This window comes from Pezoporus occidentalis, unplaced genomic scaffold, assembly GCF_034315485.1.
Source record: "Pezoporus occidentalis ecotype Australia unplaced genomic scaffold, CSIRO_AGI_Poc_V1 ctg15, whole genome shotgun sequence".
NCBI classification, from domain to species: Eukaryota; Metazoa; Chordata; class Aves; order Psittaciformes; family Psittacidae; genus Pezoporus; species Pezoporus occidentalis.
In genome coordinates this window covers 3,003,044-3,020,469 of record NW_026913316.1, presented here as the reverse complement: position 1 = coordinate 3,020,469, position 17,426 = coordinate 3,003,044, and the positions used below count along the sequence as shown (strand labels likewise).

Genomic DNA, 17,426 nt, shown 5'->3' with positions numbered 1-17,426 from the left:
GAGTTACTGCATGTGGAATATTTAACTCAGCCTGCCTAAATGTACTGGGGCTCAGCTCTCAAAGGGATGGTTTCCATTTGGTGCAGATGTAGCTCCAGTGGTACAAAAGCAAAGCAGTGAATTAGAATTACTGTAAATACTGCTATTCCATTGCCCTCACAGCTCAAAACTCTCTACAAGCCGTTAGAGCCCTGAGGACACCATCAACACTTAATGTCCCCAAACAACTTCACCTGGGACCTCTACCCACACTGCATGTTCCCAGGAGCTATATATAAGCTCTGCCAGGGACTGTCAACCTCTGCCTGAACCATGCTGTTGGAGAAGTGCTGGATCTTGTCTCTGTCCCACCATGGAGCCCCTTGATCTAAACTTCAGTGTGTAGACTGGCTTCTGGCCTTGGCCCTGGTGCTACAGACCTGCCAATGACCACAGAACCTGACCTTAACCCTGGCCTGTGGCTTGGCTTCCCAGCTGGACCTCAGACCTGCCTCATGGCCATGGTATTGTCTATGACTTAGATTCTTTCTTGGATCTGGCCACAATCTCCAGGCTAGCCCTGCTCCCCTGCTGGGGTGTTGGGATGGGCCCTGGCTGGCAGCTTTCCCAGGACACTCTGCTTTTTAGAGCTCTGAAGAGATTCATCCAAGTATTTGGCTTGAGACTGACAAAAATCCTGGCAAATAACTGATGCCTCATTCCTCTAGCTGCTTTACAAATCATACAAAAAAATTCCACATACCACACCTTCTGGACATAAACTTATAAAAGTACCAGCACACATCATGGATAGCAAGCAAAATCAGGGTAGAGGTAGGAAGGTCACCTGTGAGCAAGCTAGTGAGTGAGAGGAAGGTGGAGGGCTTGTGAGGGTGAATGAAAGGTGTTTCAAGGAGATAGGAAACAGTGACAGAGGAACTATGAGAGAAAAAGGCATCCTGCCATAAACTCACAGGCACATACATCCCAGATTGCTGCTGAACTGGACAAAGACGGAAAGGACAAGTAACCTGCAGGCTACAAAAGCAAAGCAACATAAGACTGTTATTCCTTCAGAGCCATTACACACAAAAAAATCAGTCCTTCTAGGGTGCTCTTATTTCAACTCAGATTAAGTATCATTTATCATTGTCTTAATACTGGACATTTTCTCCTATAATTATGGAAGTATTCATCATGATTTTCCACATTTCTCTTAAAACCCTTATTGGACATTTATTCCATGTTAAACTTAAGATGAACAATGATTCATTAACTACCAGCATTCATAGTTTATGGTTACGTAGGCTATAACCAAGAAGTCCATCCAAACGAAGCTCTTTTCTTCTATATTTAGTCTCATTGTGTCCTGCTCTGGACTGACCTCTCACTTCAAGAAAATCAGTAACTGTTATTCATGCTGGACAGAGCTACCTAACAGCAAATACAATCTAAATTTCATGGTGACTGCTTTCTGGTTGGGCAACCTGTTTTCAGAATGCAATTTACAAAAAAACCAAAATGCTCCCCTCTGCAATGAAATGACAAATATTTACGGTTCTGAAACAGCAAGAAGTGTTCACCTGTTCTGTGATACTGATCCTTTAGAGTTAGAAAGACCAGGTTCCTGATGATCTGTTAATACATGTGTGATGCACCTTCCCTTCAATAGAATCTTGTCATCAGAGTGTATGTTTAATTAAAACCCTCACTGAAACTCATAATAAAGGTTACTGAATCTTGTTTTCATCTTACAGCAACATAGGATACTAAATCATCCATATAGAAATATTGAAGTAAGCTGCAAGTGCATGTGGAGAGAAAACGTGTTCACACACATCTCTTGGAACAGATGACAACAGTACTCCAAATTCTAACACCAGTCTTCTGCTATCTAGCTTTCTGGCATGCCTCAGAAAAGAATATAATGCATGTAACAGTTGCAGTTTATCTGAATATATTCTAGTTTGATTTAAAGTGATATTCAATTCTGTTAACATTCCTAACAATTACAAATTAGTGCCAAAGCAGCAGATAGTGAAACCAAAATCTGAGCTGACTTAATCTGCTGAGGGTTTAATATATATGAAGAATTAAAAAAAAAAAACAAAACAAACAAACAAAAAACAAACTGAAACCTTGCTAAAAGATATTTGAGTTCAAGGTGTATTATATTTATCGAATATAAAACAAAGCGCTTGAAACTTCCTTTCATGTTACATAGACACTTAATTCATTTTAGACAGAAAAAAAATGAACTCACAGCATCGGTTACATAGTGCTGTGACCTTACTATATTTTCTCTGAATTCCAGGTACTGAGGCTGGGTTGTATCAAACATGATACAATCAATTTTCAAGGAGAATTAATTTTCAGGGTCTCAAGGGACAGCGGCACATTGCTTCAGCACAATTCTCTGGCACTACCGGGAGCTCTCAGCTGGCTCAGGAGGGATGCAGCCAAGTGAAAGATGAAAGAACTGCTCCACACCTCCAGCCTTGTTAACGGAAATGGTGTGACTGTGCAGCAGTGGAGTTAAAGAGAGTGTGAAAGAAAAGGGGAGAGAAGAAGGTGACAGGTAAAGGAGAAAATGTGCTGTGGAATACAGCTGAGCAGAAGAAATTAAAACAGACAGTAACAAAAAGATAACTCACCTCTCCTCACGATTCTGTCCCACACAGACACGTCCTCCATGTCGAGGGGTTGGATTGCTGCAGGAACGCTGACGAACTTGGAAGCCTATTCCACATGTGGTACTACAAGGTGACCAAGAAGTCCATGGTGTCCAGCCTCCATTTCTGGTAGAATAAAAAGCTCAGGCTCTGTCATCTGTTATACATAGCGAATGGCTGATTAGGTGTGACTGACAGCAGAATCTGGCTATTAATATTTCCGTAGAAGTTATTAATACTGCATAGCGTTCCATTTCTTAAAGAATATTTGACTAAAATAAAGGTGCTCTGATCCTTCCATATTCCATGCTTTGTAATCAGCAACTGCTAAAATGACCCATTTACATAACAAGTACAAAGATATGCAGCTATTTAGTTGCTTTTGGTCACTTTATTCTGGGTAAACTCCATCTACAAACTCCTGTATCAAAGTTCTGAAGAAAAATTTTAATTACATATTGTTCCAATTATTATATATGGGTCTTCTTTTTAGGGAGATTAAAATGTGAAGTTTTGCTACCTGTACTGAAAAGAAAATGATTAAAGCCGAAAGAAAATAAGGCTGAGGGGAGACCTTATTGCTCTGTTAGAGCTACCTGAAAGGAGGTTGTAGTGAGGTAGGGGTCAATCTCTTCTCCCCAGTTACAAGCAATAGGACAAGCAGAAATGGCCTCAAGTTCTGTCAGGGGAGGTTTAGATTGGACATTAGGAAAAATTTCTTCACTGAAAGGGTTGTCAAGCACTGGACCAGGCTGCCCAGGGAAGTGGTGGAGTCACTGTCCCTAGAGGTATTTAAAAGTATTTAAAAGATGTGTAGAAGTGGCACTTAGGATGTGGTTTAGTAGTGGATTTGGCAGTGTTAGCTTAATTGTTGGACTCTATGATCTTTCCAACCTAAATGATTCTATGATTCTAAAGATAAAAAAGTTGTAAGTCAGAGTCAAATGTATTAGTTCACAATTTCAACAGGACACTCTAAGAAGGTGCCAATACCTTATTTGTAATGCAACAAAAAGGTACAGAAGGTAACAGAATTCACATGCTGTACCTTGTGTTTCTGAACTTTTGGAAAGGACGCTCCTGTCCCTCTGCAGTATACGCTAGGGAAAATATACTAGACCAAACATCTCATATTCTGCCCCAAGAAAAAAATTATGCACTTAGCAGGTCCCAAAACCTTTCATCACTAGCCTGCAGTTTCTGTATTGGTGGAAGATAAACAGAAATCAAGAAAAAATAAAACTAAATTATAATGAGTTCTTGAGGTTTCATCATAAAAGCAAAAGTTAAAATAGTGCACTGCTTGATTTTGAAATAACATTTTTTCTTTAACAATGAAAACTAATAAATTCAGTAATAAAATTTATATGATTATTCAAGTAATTTATCACAAATATTACCAGTTTAAATTTCACTCATATCAATGTCTCATTATTATAAGGGTTTATAACAGAGAAGAAAAGCTTTTGAAACAAATAACTAGCTATCACTGGTAGCCCAGACAAAAAAATAATCTGTCGATACAATGCCTGACCCAAGTGGTAAAATGAACTAAGAAGCTGGATCCCCACAAATTCTGGGAATCAATTACTAATACAGTAGTGCTAACAGAAGTAAGATTTTAAAAGAGTATGTAATACTGCCAACAGTAGTATGTGAACTGAGGCCCAAATCATATACCAAATTCCCTTCTAAACCTGTCAATAGCTGTTTGATTATTCAGTATCTCACAGTATGTTTATCTTTTCTACCATTCTCCTGATATAATATTATATTCCATATTGTTATGCTTTTAACAATTTCCCTAGAATGACTATTTCCACTTACAGAGCTTGCAGTTATCTTGTGCAGAAGGATAATCAGTTTTATTCACTACCATGATGTGCTTCTGATGTTAAAAAAAAAAAAAAGCAGAAACAAAAAGTGGAAAGAATCATTGAAAATAAGCAGAATGCACCATAAAATAAGTTTCATCTTGCAATTAAAGTAACATGAAGTCCTAATGCAGTTCAGAATATGTAGTGCCCTGAGTCTCTCTGAAATTATTTGTTCTTACTGTTTTTTCTGGGGGTGGTTACGTGCCTGAGGAAGACAAAAGAGCGGCTACAGAGTGGCAGACAGACTGGTAATAAATCTAAATGTCATGATACAATCTAAAGATAGAATGAAAAAACTTTGCCCGAGGAAGAATGGGGGAATACAATGGTGACATGGGACATCCTAAAAAGTGGAGAGTTCTGATTTTCAGGAAAAAAAATCTCATGATTTACAGAACTGAAAAAAAAAAAAAAAAGAATCAGACTTTGGGTATTACCTAATGTTTGCTTCTTTTTTTTTTCATCTGAGCTTTTGTTAAAATTAGCTGAGGACACTATTTCTTGGTACACAACATTCAAAATCACTGCATCTGCCTCATTCTCTCTCCACAAAGTCAGAGAGACACTAATGTCTCATTTACTATGGCCATTGCTATGAGATGTTTCATGCACAGAACAACAGGACTTGTCAGTTGCAGATCCAATTTCAAAAGGTAGGTTCTATTCTAATTAAATTAAAAACTTTTAAACCATGAATGACAGAATATGAAATTATTTTGTGTACCTGGAACAGTTGGCAATCTCCATGGTTGGTCCTTCACACAGCCAACCTCCACACTGAGGTGCAGGACTGTCACACAAACGTGTCCTGCAAAGGCAGGAGCCAACACTGGCACCGTCATTGTGTGTGCAAGGTTTCCATTGCGACCATGTCCCAAAATGCCCATCCACGGTCAGATTCCTCATCTAGAAACAAGCACAAAAGAAAGGCTTACCTGAGGTCTGACATTTCCTTCATACAACCTCTTAATTCTGGAGGTACAGCCTTGAGCCACGAACAATAAAAGCCTCTACTAGAGGGGTATTCCTTCCAGACAGCAAGCCCCCCTTATAATTTCTGTAGCTACATAACTCCCACCACCTCCAACCAATCTGGGCCATTGAATGCCAGCACTACAGCAACAACAATAATCACAACTGTTCGTTATGTTTCATAACCATGCTTATCCACAATGACTCAAATGAAAGTATAGTATCGCTTTCTTGATTATTGTCTGATGACAGTATTCTGTATTTCCTAATATTTATGGGTAATTCGGAACCTGGATACCAACTGTAAACCAGCATGTGCAAGAATGTGTGGAAACCCAAATATAGATCAAAAGAAAGAGGCCTCATAGGATAAGGAAGAAATAGAGAAGAAATTCTTCACTGTGAGGGTGGTGAGATACTGGAACAGGCTCCCCAGGGAAGCTGTGGCTGCCTCATCCCTGTTCAAGCAACCTGGTCTAGCAAAAGGTATCCCTGTCCATGGGTGGGGGTGAGTTTGGAACTGTGTGATCCTTAAGGTCCCTTCCAATCCAAACCATTCTGTGATTCTATCATAGTCCAGAACAGCAAAACCAAATGAATCAAATTCAAACCTCCATGATGAGTGTCTTCTTTTGACAACAATTTTTTTTAAGCACATACCATGTAACACCACTTCATAAAAGTGAAATGTGGTTTCAAATATTACTCTCTCTCCTAAAACCACCTTCAAAAAAGCAGTACCTAACTTCTATGTGATGGGAGAATTTTCTCCCATTGAAGTAAATTCTCTAAACCTTTGGCTGACCAGAATGTATTCATCATGCAAACATAACACATGTTCATAAGGAATCTTTACTATCCAGCTGAAACAAAATGTGCTAATAGAAATTATAGCGGCCTCCATGGTTACCAGAATTTCTAAAGAAAATGGGGCCTTAATATGATTAATTTTTTCAGCAAGGTGTTAATCTTGAAAAATCTGTGATCATACATGGAAATGATGGCAATTTTTTCACTTAAATGCTAAAGGATTTTCCTTTTGATTATGACACTTTTAAACCTTCAGCCAAAGCAACAATACCAACAAGTGCAGGCTAAATAGCATTTAAAGTAACTTTTAGATAAAAATAAATACATACGAGTTGCAGTCATGCATATTTTATCAAATGTGTAAGAAGGTAACATTTCAACATTTGCTTAATTATTGAAATAGGAGCTACAATTATAGATTGTCATGAATGATCTGAAATGGTGTATCCCTTTGCTATTTTTAGTATTCTTTCAACAGTGGTGAGAGAAGTATACATTTCAGTAATAATTTTAAGATACAAGAGATTCGATTACAGCAAGAGACATGTTTCCACTGCTACACTGGGTGCTGGCTGATTCTTTCCACTTGGTAAAGGTTCCATAATTTCACTATTAATTACATTTCTTATGATTTATTTTTCACAGATACAGCTTCTCCACAGTACAGCAATGTGTGTATCAAGTGACATCAACATAATTCATCATTTCAAAATTCTGCTGACAGCTGTTTATTGAAAATAACTCTCCAATCTTTGCTCAGGCAGAGGAGACACTGTTGGTTTTCATAAAACAACAGGAAATACTTATTTCTTGTTAAGTGACAAGTAAACTCATTCTCTCTTACACTGCTAGTCTAACACATATGTAGTCCATAAACTAGCTCTGTTATGTACCTAACCTAATTAATGTCAGAGATTTCTCAAGTGCAATTGGTCACACTTTTACTTTTGGGCTAAACTAGTGTATAAAGAGGTCTCTCTCTAATCCAAGTTTAGAAGAAATGCATGCATGCATTAATCTGACACATTTTCTGTAGTGTTAAAAAGATTTAGTAACAATTAAGATACTGGAACCAATTGGAACCAAAAAAGGGAGGGTAGAAGGTTTCTAATAATTTGTTATGTTCTGCCTGCAACATTATCATAAATGTATATAGCAAATGTCAAGGATGCACATAGCTCAACTGCTTACAAAATGAAATTCATTACATCTTCGCTTATATATCCTGTGAATACAGCACATAAAAATGCTATAAAAACAAATATTTGAAAGCCTCACTAAGCAAAATTGTAATCGATTGTGGTTTGCCAGAATACAGTGTTATTTTAAATGAAAGTTTCTATGAAATTTACAAATTTGTTCAATAATATGTTACTTTGAGTTCAGAGGTAACTGACAGAAAAGTGTTAAAACCACGCTTTTCAATTTAGACAGTTAATTCCAAATTTTTCAGTTAATTCTAAATTTTTCCCTATATTATGCAATCTCAATCTGCTCAACTCCAAAAAGTCTTTGGAGGCTTGCTAAATCCCTTCATCTCTGATATGCAGTATAAGTCTCACAGCTGCAGACAAATTTCTGAACAATCCTTTGGTGCTCCCCTGCTTTGACTAGACTGACATATCCTATGCAATTGTCATACAACAGATACTAAATAATTGGTTTTCCATTTCAACAGAATAGAATAAAATTCTGCTTTCTAAATCATTCCTCCATCCCACGCCAACCCTCTCTTGGCCTCATGATTTGTATATATGAAAGAAAATAAGGGCTAATGCCAGAATTCAGACGAAGCAGAAGGCAGACTGCTCATGTGAATAGCAACCAACCGACTCTTTCCAGTAATCCTTCCTGATACAGCAACCCACCAGCAAACCCCCCACTTAACAACCTTTAGCCTGAGATTAGTACAGTCATATATGATACACTGCATATACTTGGGAATTAATATACTGTACAATGCATCTAGTTACTTGCCAATCAGACAGCCAAGGACTTCACTAGTGACTGAATCCAGACTTTCTGTGAGACAACGATTATGTCCCTATTAGCAAGTGGTATGCACACAGGCAAATCTGAAAAATAAAACAGCTGGTGTTGAAGATCTGACACATACACCATACCTATTTTGTGGGCTTTACTTTGGACTCACTCTGGCCACGGATCAAATACCTAGTAGGAGCTGGAGCACATTTTTGTTTTAATTTCATCCAAAAGTAATGTGGCTTGTATGCTTCAAGACTGCTTTGGACTGTGAACCAAAGAATAGTAGATGGGAAAAATCAGAGTATTTGCCCCAAGGCTGCTCCTGATTTGAGCTAAAATAATGAATTGCATGCAAGTCTTTGTTATTAGGCCAAAATGTGAGAGCATGGATGCAAGGCATCGGACAAGATATTGTCTGAAAAATTACTATTTAATGTCAAACACAGTCAGAACACAGGAGCTAATTCTCAGGAACCTCATAATTAATCAGGGTAGTGATTTGTGTCCGTGAGGCTGCTGCAACACATGTAAATATCACAAGTGAAGGCTGGAAGAACTTCATTCTAATTTTTCACATATATTTCACTAAACAAAGCCTAGCTAAAGAAAGAGGACTTTCAATAAAATTTTAAAAGGAGTTTGTTAAACACATGGAGAATAGAACATGGATGTTGTATGAGCACAAATACATAGATTCATGTGCTCCAGTGGCAAGCAGGGACAAGTTCAAGAAGTCCTTATTAGCAATGAAACCAGAACTGAGTTCTAAAGCCTCATGGGCAAAAGGCAGCAAAGATAAAGCAGCATGAGTTTCCACAGCAAAAAGCTTAGTAGCTCAAGGAAGATCCTTCTTAACCCTCTTTTAGTGCTCTTTGGAGTAAGAGAAAAGAATCAATATTAAATCAACATTGGAACCACATTTGAAAGGAGAGATATAAATCAACTTTATTGTTTGTTTTTTATTGTATAACATTTATTCAAAATTAATATTTAAAGTGCTAAGCCACTGTAAATATTAATACTGAGGTTTTTATAACTATCACTTCTGTCATTTATGTGGGGGAGACTTAACTCATACAATTCACCCTTTGAATTCATGGACTTTGAAAGATGTTGTATGGCCTTTCCTATTAGCAACAATGATCCTAAAAGAGAAGATTATACCACTAGTGATTAAATTTTTTTTGAAGTACAAAACAGAGCAAAATCCTGCAGAGAAAAACATGTTTGTCTCTCTAGTGTTAGTGAATTTTTGCTTTCATTGTGGGAACACAGACGTTATAGGTAAAATGCAACTACCCTTGGAAAGTACTACAAATAATTTGATCATAATATATCAATCATTTGAGAAGAAAAAGAAATATCCTGTTAAAATGTGATGGGAAGGCTTGAGAAAAATAGCCCTAAATACAGTTTTCTGAGCTTGACAAATCTATGTAAGCTTATTCACATGAAATTCACATGGAATCAAAAGTTTTAAGAGATAGACAAACATATTTGGACTTACTGGACACACAGTAATGCTTTGCTCCCATTGACTCATGCTCAGACTTTCTTCCAGCGTTGTGCATTTCTTCATCACCATGTCCCAGCCACAATAAGGGTCTTGGGATCCAATGCATGCACTGTGAATGAAAAACAACCAGAAAACATGAACATTTACCTTCATCTGTACTGGCTAAAGATCTCTAAATAGCCATGTGGTGTCTGTTCATATTTCATAGTCCTAAAACAGATAGTGAAATTGATCCCTGATGTGGTACGCTACAGATGAAATGACAAAACAGAAGAGAAATTAATTTGAATGCCTATGCAAAGGTAGGATTTTTTTCAAATATACACCTGAATTTCTGGCTGCATGCATGGTATGGCATCAAGACTGATTATTGTACTTAATTACTGGAGAATTACAGCAATTCATAAAAAGCATATGTTGCTAGCTCCAAAAAAATATTTCAGGAGTTACAGTTCTTAGTCTTTTCTATAAGTTTTGGAATTTGGAATTGATTTGTTTTCTGCACTATTACAGAATCCCTGGAAGTAAATTTAGAGGGGCTCTAGTGGCTGCCATCACATCTCTTGCACAACACATGCTGCTCCAGACATTCCTTCCTAGTGGCACATAAGGATGAAAAAAGTTTAGAGGGAAGGAGATAGTCCAGCTTCCTACAGAGTCTAGTTTTGTACAATTTACAAAACTAGAAGTTCTTTTCACTATCAAATGGCAGCTTTTTCTTGCTACTGGTAGGTCAAGCATTAGCAGTTGAGGCAATAGGTCTGCAGCTTCATAGTTAAATAAGACAGGATGTTGAAATCCCATCACAGTGAAGCATAATAGAATTGTTTTAACACTTGTAAAAGTACCTAGAAATTATAGATGAAAATGATAAATTCAAACATTTTGGTAAGGTTATAAAAAATGCTAGATTGATCATGCTTGTTCAGCTCAAATCCATGTGGATTATCATTCTCTTTTTAAGTGCCTGTTCACACCACCTTTCCTGTGAGAGGCTGTAAGAGCTGGGAGTGTTCAGCATGGAGAAGAAAAAAGCTCAGAGGAGACCTCATCAACATGTATAAATACCTGAAGGAAGGTTGCAAAGAAGATGGAGCCAGGCTCTTTTCAGTGGTACCCAGTGACAGGACCAGAGGCAGCAGGCACAAAATGAAACGCAGAAGTTTCCCTCTGAACATCAGGAATAACTTTTTCACTGTGGGGGCGACCAAGCACTGGCACATGCTTCCCAGGGAGGTTGTGATATCTCCATCCTTGGGAGATACTCAAAAACTGTCTGGACTTGGTCCTAGGAAACTGACTCCAGGAGACCGTGCTTGAGCATGAAGTTGGTCCAGATGACCTCCAGAGGCCCCTGTCAACCTTAGCTCTTCCGTAATTCTGTCCTTACAAATCCTCTGTTTTATTCATATTTCTATTTATGTCCAGCATTCCTCATGTAGTGCCACACTAACATCATACAAAATTCAGACTTATTAATTCCCTAGTATGCAGTTCTGTAATACCATTACAGAGGGCTCTTACTGCTTATAAATATTTTAAGAATTAGTTTCTATGGTACATTTGGCAATGTGGATTGCCAGTATTACGTGGAAAGATAGTTGCCATCTGCAAAATGGGCACAGAGTAAGAGACATAATAGTCAAAACTCCCTAGGTACCCCTCATTAGACTGCATGTTCAAAGATAAAGCTTTTGGTTTAAGGGATTCAGTGTTGAGAAGAGAGTTCCCACTGATGGCTCTTGCAACTGTGAACATGTAGCATTTCTGTAACTCAGGCTGCACATTTGCATTTAATTATATAGAAAATGAGAAGGACAATTAATGGAAATTATGGAAAGTTTTAAGTTTCTTAGTCTTCTAGTATTTGCAAGACAAGATGTTTAACATTCTCCTTTAGAATATCTCTGATAATGCACATTTTATGAAAAAAGAATACAAAACAAAATTAAAGGCTGACATAATGTTCAATTGGCAACATTAGCTGTGCTATTTCTCAAAGTAGAAGTGTTCACTTTTCCAACTTCACTATTCCTTTACATTACATGTTGCTAGTTTTAAATGCAGTGATTATGCTTTTGACACTTTTTATCAAAACATAAAATATTTTAGAAGCCAGTATGGGTTCACATAGAACTGCACTCCCTCCTTCCTGGCAGCAAGCTGATCCTTCTCCCACTCTGCTCTTAGATCCCATTTCCTCTTTTGCTTTTGTTTCTACATTACTTTCCACTCAGGCAAATCGAAATGGTTTGCACCTGTCATTACAAGTCACTTAGAAGTTAAATGTAGGGCACTAAAAGCTATTTGAACCATTCATATAACCTCCTGGTATCAGAACAGATCCTAGTTTCATGGAAGAAATAAAGTTTAGAAAATGTTGAAAAGTCCTCACACTACTGTAACAAAGCCTGTTCGATCACTGTAAACACTGACCATTTCAGTAGGCAACCAGGTTTGCAGAGCACTGCAGAAAGATAAAATTAGGCGAGTCTTTTCAGAATGTAGTTGAAAAAGTCCACTGAGCAGGTGAAAACTGATTTTAAGAAGCTAATAACTCTAATTTCCCCCTACACTGGCAGTTCACATTTTTTACCAAATGTAAATGATAAGTAGTTAGATGAGTGTCGCTCCTGCAAGGCATTCATTTGGCTGTGATGATTCATTATGCCTATTGACAGTCATGCAACACTTAAATAAGTGATTTTGACTGACTAGTAACAGAACCAAAAGTCATCTCATTCTAAAGCAAACCAGCAATAGCAAGTCATTTTCTTCATCATTTTTATGATTATCACCATGCAGGCTAGCAAACTATTCTACTTTAGTTACATTTGAGATGATTTATTCAGACAGAAAATAAGGCAGAAATGAACACCATTCAGAGCAAAACATATTAAAACCCCCATACAGTTTAAGACTAGAAAGAATTCATTGTGTGTTCTCCAAAGAACAAAAAAACACTTTAAATTAAAAGCTATATCCTGATACCATTAATTTCAGAGAGATTTTAAAATCGCTTTTCAGGTGAAGAATATATTCCCATATCAACATATTTTTTTTGTGTTAAACTGTTATTCTCTTGAGATGTAACATTTCTTCTCAGAGAATATATAAACACAAGAGGTGCATCTTCAGAGACTGTTCAATGAAACATTTTTCTGCCTTTACCTCTACACAGTATTTTAAAGAAGAGAGAATATTTCAGTCTCCTGATCCTTTCAATAGTTTCTGCTGAGATAGTCATGCCTACCTAGTTCCAATTATTGTCAACTGTGATCCGGACACTGTATAGCAGGAACTGAACTGGGGTTACTATCTTATTTCACAGAAGCCAGATTCCCCACTGCAAATTTGAACAGACAACTGAAGATAAAAGCCTGTCTCATGCTCCAAATGCGCTGTGCTATCCATTTCTGAATGAATACATGAATCTGATAATAGACTTTTGTACAAAGGTACCTATCAGCGTTTTCATTACTGATGATTTTGAAGATATATACACATATATATATGTCTGCAATGAAGAAAGGCGATCTAAAGATACAGAGGAATGATGTAGACCATAAAAGGTAGGCATGTAATTTATAAGGTCCTAGGAATTCAAACTAAGATGCATGTCAAATATTCAGAATCCTGCTTAATCCTTGCTTGTATTGCTAAGAAAAATCAAAGCCTTTAATAATCTCAGTCACTCTGTGTGGACTACTGGTGTTTCCTCTTACTTGAATTTCTACAAGGCAATAAAACCTCACTTAGGTGTGATTCAATCTCACAACATGCACTGACAATACTAGCCTTAAATCTACCAGCTTCTTCCGTCCTGGGCTCAGCAGTAGCAGTCATTTTTCTCCTTAGTAGCTGGTGCAGTGCTGTGGTTTTGACTTTTGGCCTGGGAACAGCACTGATAACACCGATGTTTTTAGTTGCTGCTCAGTAATGTTTACTCTGACCAAGGACTTTTTGAGTCTTGGTCAAAGGAGGGGAAGAAGGGAAGAAGCAGAGACAGGATACCTGACCCAAACTAACCAAAGGTGTACCACATACCACAGCACATCATGCCCAGTATATAAACTGGGGGCAGTTACTCCGAAGGGGTAGATCACTGCTCTGGTTGGGCTGGGTATCGGTTGGCAGGTGGTGAGCGGTTGTATTCTCTTCCCTTGTTATTTCCCTTATTGTTATTATTATTGGTGGTAGCAGCAATGGTCTGTGTTATGCCTTAGTTACTGGACTGTTCTTATCTCAACCTGTGGGAGTTACATTCTTCAGCAGAGAGGGGAGGAAGGGGGAGGGGAAGTGAGCAAGCAGCTGCATGGTTCTGGGTTGCTGGTTGGGCTTAAACCACAACACCTCCCCTCAAAGTCAGAATCAGGAATTTATGCACAATTTGTGTATTAAAGTTGTTTCTAACACACAGTTCTCTGAATCTTGGCATTTCCAAGTAGCTCTACTTGGAACAAATGCGACAGACAATTTTCAGAGCATGCTCTCTACAAAAGAATGCAGGCTTGCCATTTGTTTTTAAGAAACAACATCTGAGGTCCCCATCCATGTCAATCAGCCAAGATAGTTTCCAGCCCTCTGGTTATGAGGAGGTTCCAGGAGCCTGGAAATGTTGGGACCCCCAGCTGCAGCTAAGGTTTCCAAAGCCATTTTGATGGGCTGAAACTGGAGCTTGCAAATCTGTGGCTTGCAAATAGGCTCTGAAAATCTGAGCTACCTAAGTGGCAACAGATTTGGGGATTTTCCCACAAGTTTATGCATTGAACAGCAACAACAGTGGTTGCCCAGGCTGGACATGTTTGCTTCCATATAGCATCCCCATGTCTTTAAAAGACCTGTGCATCTTTAGTGGACATAAATGTAAACAGGGTACAAAAGCACCATATCCTTTTAGCCAGCTGTAACCTAGGTTGTTTTGAACTTAAATGTTGAGGTTAACTTCAGACTAGAAAATTAATCATTATAAAGATAGCAAGCCCCAATTTAGGACGTACAACTTGACTCCTTAAAAAGACTAACCAGATAGCAGCCACCCCAACATTTCAAGGGCGCTGTTACCTTTCATTCCACAAGTAATTGTAGATATCTTCACTTCAGTGTATTACAAGGAGCAGATGGCCTTCAAAAGCACTCAGTTTAGAGTCATAGAACTGGAGCATCCAAGCTCCTATTCCTGGAATCCTGCTCATAGCTCACACTGTTGCATCAAGAATATTCTCCACCTCTCCTTCCCTCTCTCTCTTTCTCACATTCCAGTCAATGGTGGAGTCCAACCTCAGATATCAATTTTCTGTAAATTTTCAAATAAATGTCTACAAAAAAAGATTGTCAAATATTATGAGAGCTGAAAATAATTCTCATGAGAAAACAACTGGTGTGTAAAGCAGAGCACTCTAAGCTGAGTTGCATAGGGTATGCACTGGTCTGAGTAGCAGTCCAGCATGTGATATGTTAAAGTATTTTCGAATAAAAACCCTTCCATATTTGCATGGGGGTTTTTGTTGGGGTTTTGTTTATTTGTTTGTTTTCCCTTTATTTTCTTTTTACCATCCAATTCCTTTAACTTCTGTTTCTAGAGAATCTGATACTTGCCAAGTATCAAATGCCTAGTGAAATGACGTCTTAGAAAGTGGGTTGCTTTAAACATGTCAGGTGATTTTCAAGAAAAACTCAACAGTAACTACACTGAATTTAGAAATCCTCAAATGTTTTGGTATTTTTTTAAAGCAAAGAAATTAATTACATCATGACATCTGAAAACCATGTGCCTGTTTTAAATTTTTATTTATTAGCTTACTTCTTTGTTTAAAATAATATCCTAGCAATTAAATCTGAATTGGAAATACATAGTCAAGACCATCTGGTTTTCTTTCAACTTTTCAGACTAAAAGGAAAAGACATTTTCCTCTTCCTCAAAAGGCTACTTCAAGAAATACATTGGGAGCAGGCTGTAACAATCTTTTTATAAAAATTCCTTCTTGTTGCCAAAAACGTGTGCTTTACAATGCAATGCACACATGCATAGATCACACATGTAGTTCAGGTACAGCAAAGTGTAAATGCATAGTTTGTCTCTGGTGGATTTTATGGGCCAGACAGACAAAAGATTTTCTGCTAAAACCTTGCTGTTCACAGAGGAAGAAATATAGGTCAACCTCAGATTTGTAGAGCTTGAATTGATTCCCTCCCCAGTATGGAACTAATATTCTACTTCTTTTGAGTGAGGAAAACTTTCAGTGTGCTTATTTCATGGTTCTGCTGACTCATAGGTTCACAATAATTGAAGATAATTTTCCAGTGTATCTAATACATCTATACATCTATACATCTAATATATCTATATTTTAAATGTCATTATAACACAGTCTTGCAGCCAGGATTATGGTTTATCCCAGTCTGGGAAATGTATGAGGATTCTGACTCTGGACAATACTCCCAGAGATTCTTCCCAGAGAATACTTCCAGAGATTCTCCAGATTCTCCAGAATACTTCTGTAGCATTCTTCCAGAATACTTCTCCAGATTCTCCAGAATCCCCAGATCCATAGCGATACTCTGGAATCACTAATTCAGATTGTTACTCATGTGGTTCCAACATTTTGATATAGATATGTTTCTTTGATTTAAACTGGAATTAGCCTTGCGTATTTTCAAATAAGGAAATCCACCTGGATATCAAAAAATAACTGTTCTGGAATGATTATTTTAAAACAGCAATTTCAATTCCAATTGTTGGCAAGCTCTTCTGGACACATCAGCACTTAGTAATAATTTAGGCAACATTACTCAGAATCACAGGATGGTTGTGGCTGGAAGGGACCACCAGAGAACATCTAGTCCAACCTGCCTGTTCAAGCAGGGTCACCCACTGTGAGAGTTCTATGAATGAAATAAAGCATAATAAAATTTGTAATAATTGTTTTCTTTTGTTAGTAAATTCAATACCCTTTCTACTACTGCACTGCTACAGTTATCTTTTGTACACATACAGATTGCTTAGCTGATGGTTAATGAAGACAAAATAAAAATGATGGTGTACAGATGGAGAGAACAGTTATGATTACAGTAGAATAGCTATGATAACATTACTTAGCAGAACAGTCTTATGACCCAATAACATTTTAAGTGTAGAATGTAAAAACTAATATTCAACAATTCCCAGAAATTGTTGGTTTTTTTTTACACCAGAGAAGTCACTATTTGTACAGCTTTTAGCAGGTGACAATACTTACACAAAAGTAGCTATAGTAAGATCAGCACATGAAACCTATCTTCCATGAGAAGTACCAATTTGTGAACCTTTTTGGTAAGATATTGCAGAACATTGGGCTGATACAACCTTTCATTGCCCCTACTTTCAGAACTGATCCACTGACAACACCAGTACAAATTCTATCATCAATAAATTTGCCTCCAAAAAATTACTGCCATCCAAAGTTGCTTATGGAAGCTACAGCTGCCAATAGAAGACAAATGACTGGTTCTTTGGTTCTTTTTATAGGGGAAAGCCTTTATTCCCCTGCTACAGATCTTATTCTTTATTACAGATGCATAGAGCCTTCAAAGTAAATATCAAACACTGCAGCTTTAGAGAGTTTAACAGTTATT

General features: G+C 37.6%; 1 protein-coding gene across 11 annotated transcripts in view; it reads right to left on the bottom strand.

Moving 5' to 3' along the window:
- Window positions 1-17,426, bottom strand: part of SEMA5A (semaphorin 5A) — an 844,194-nt gene that overhangs the window by 592,763 nt on the left and 234,005 nt on the right. For all 11 annotated transcript variants that reach the window (XR_009963244.1, XR_009963245.1, XM_062610854.1 and 8 more), the window contains 3 exons: window positions 9,804-9,921; window positions 5,253-5,434; window positions 2,634-2,777 (listed from right to left, as the gene is read on the bottom strand). Coding sequence is in view for 9 of the 11 variants with exons in the window: in XM_062610854.1 (XP_062466838.1) it covers window positions 2,634-2,777; window positions 5,253-5,434; window positions 9,804-9,921 (444 nt within the window). In the remaining 2 variants the exon portion in view is untranslated. The remainder of the gene's footprint in view (window positions 1-2,633; window positions 2,778-5,252; window positions 5,435-9,803; window positions 9,922-17,426) is intronic.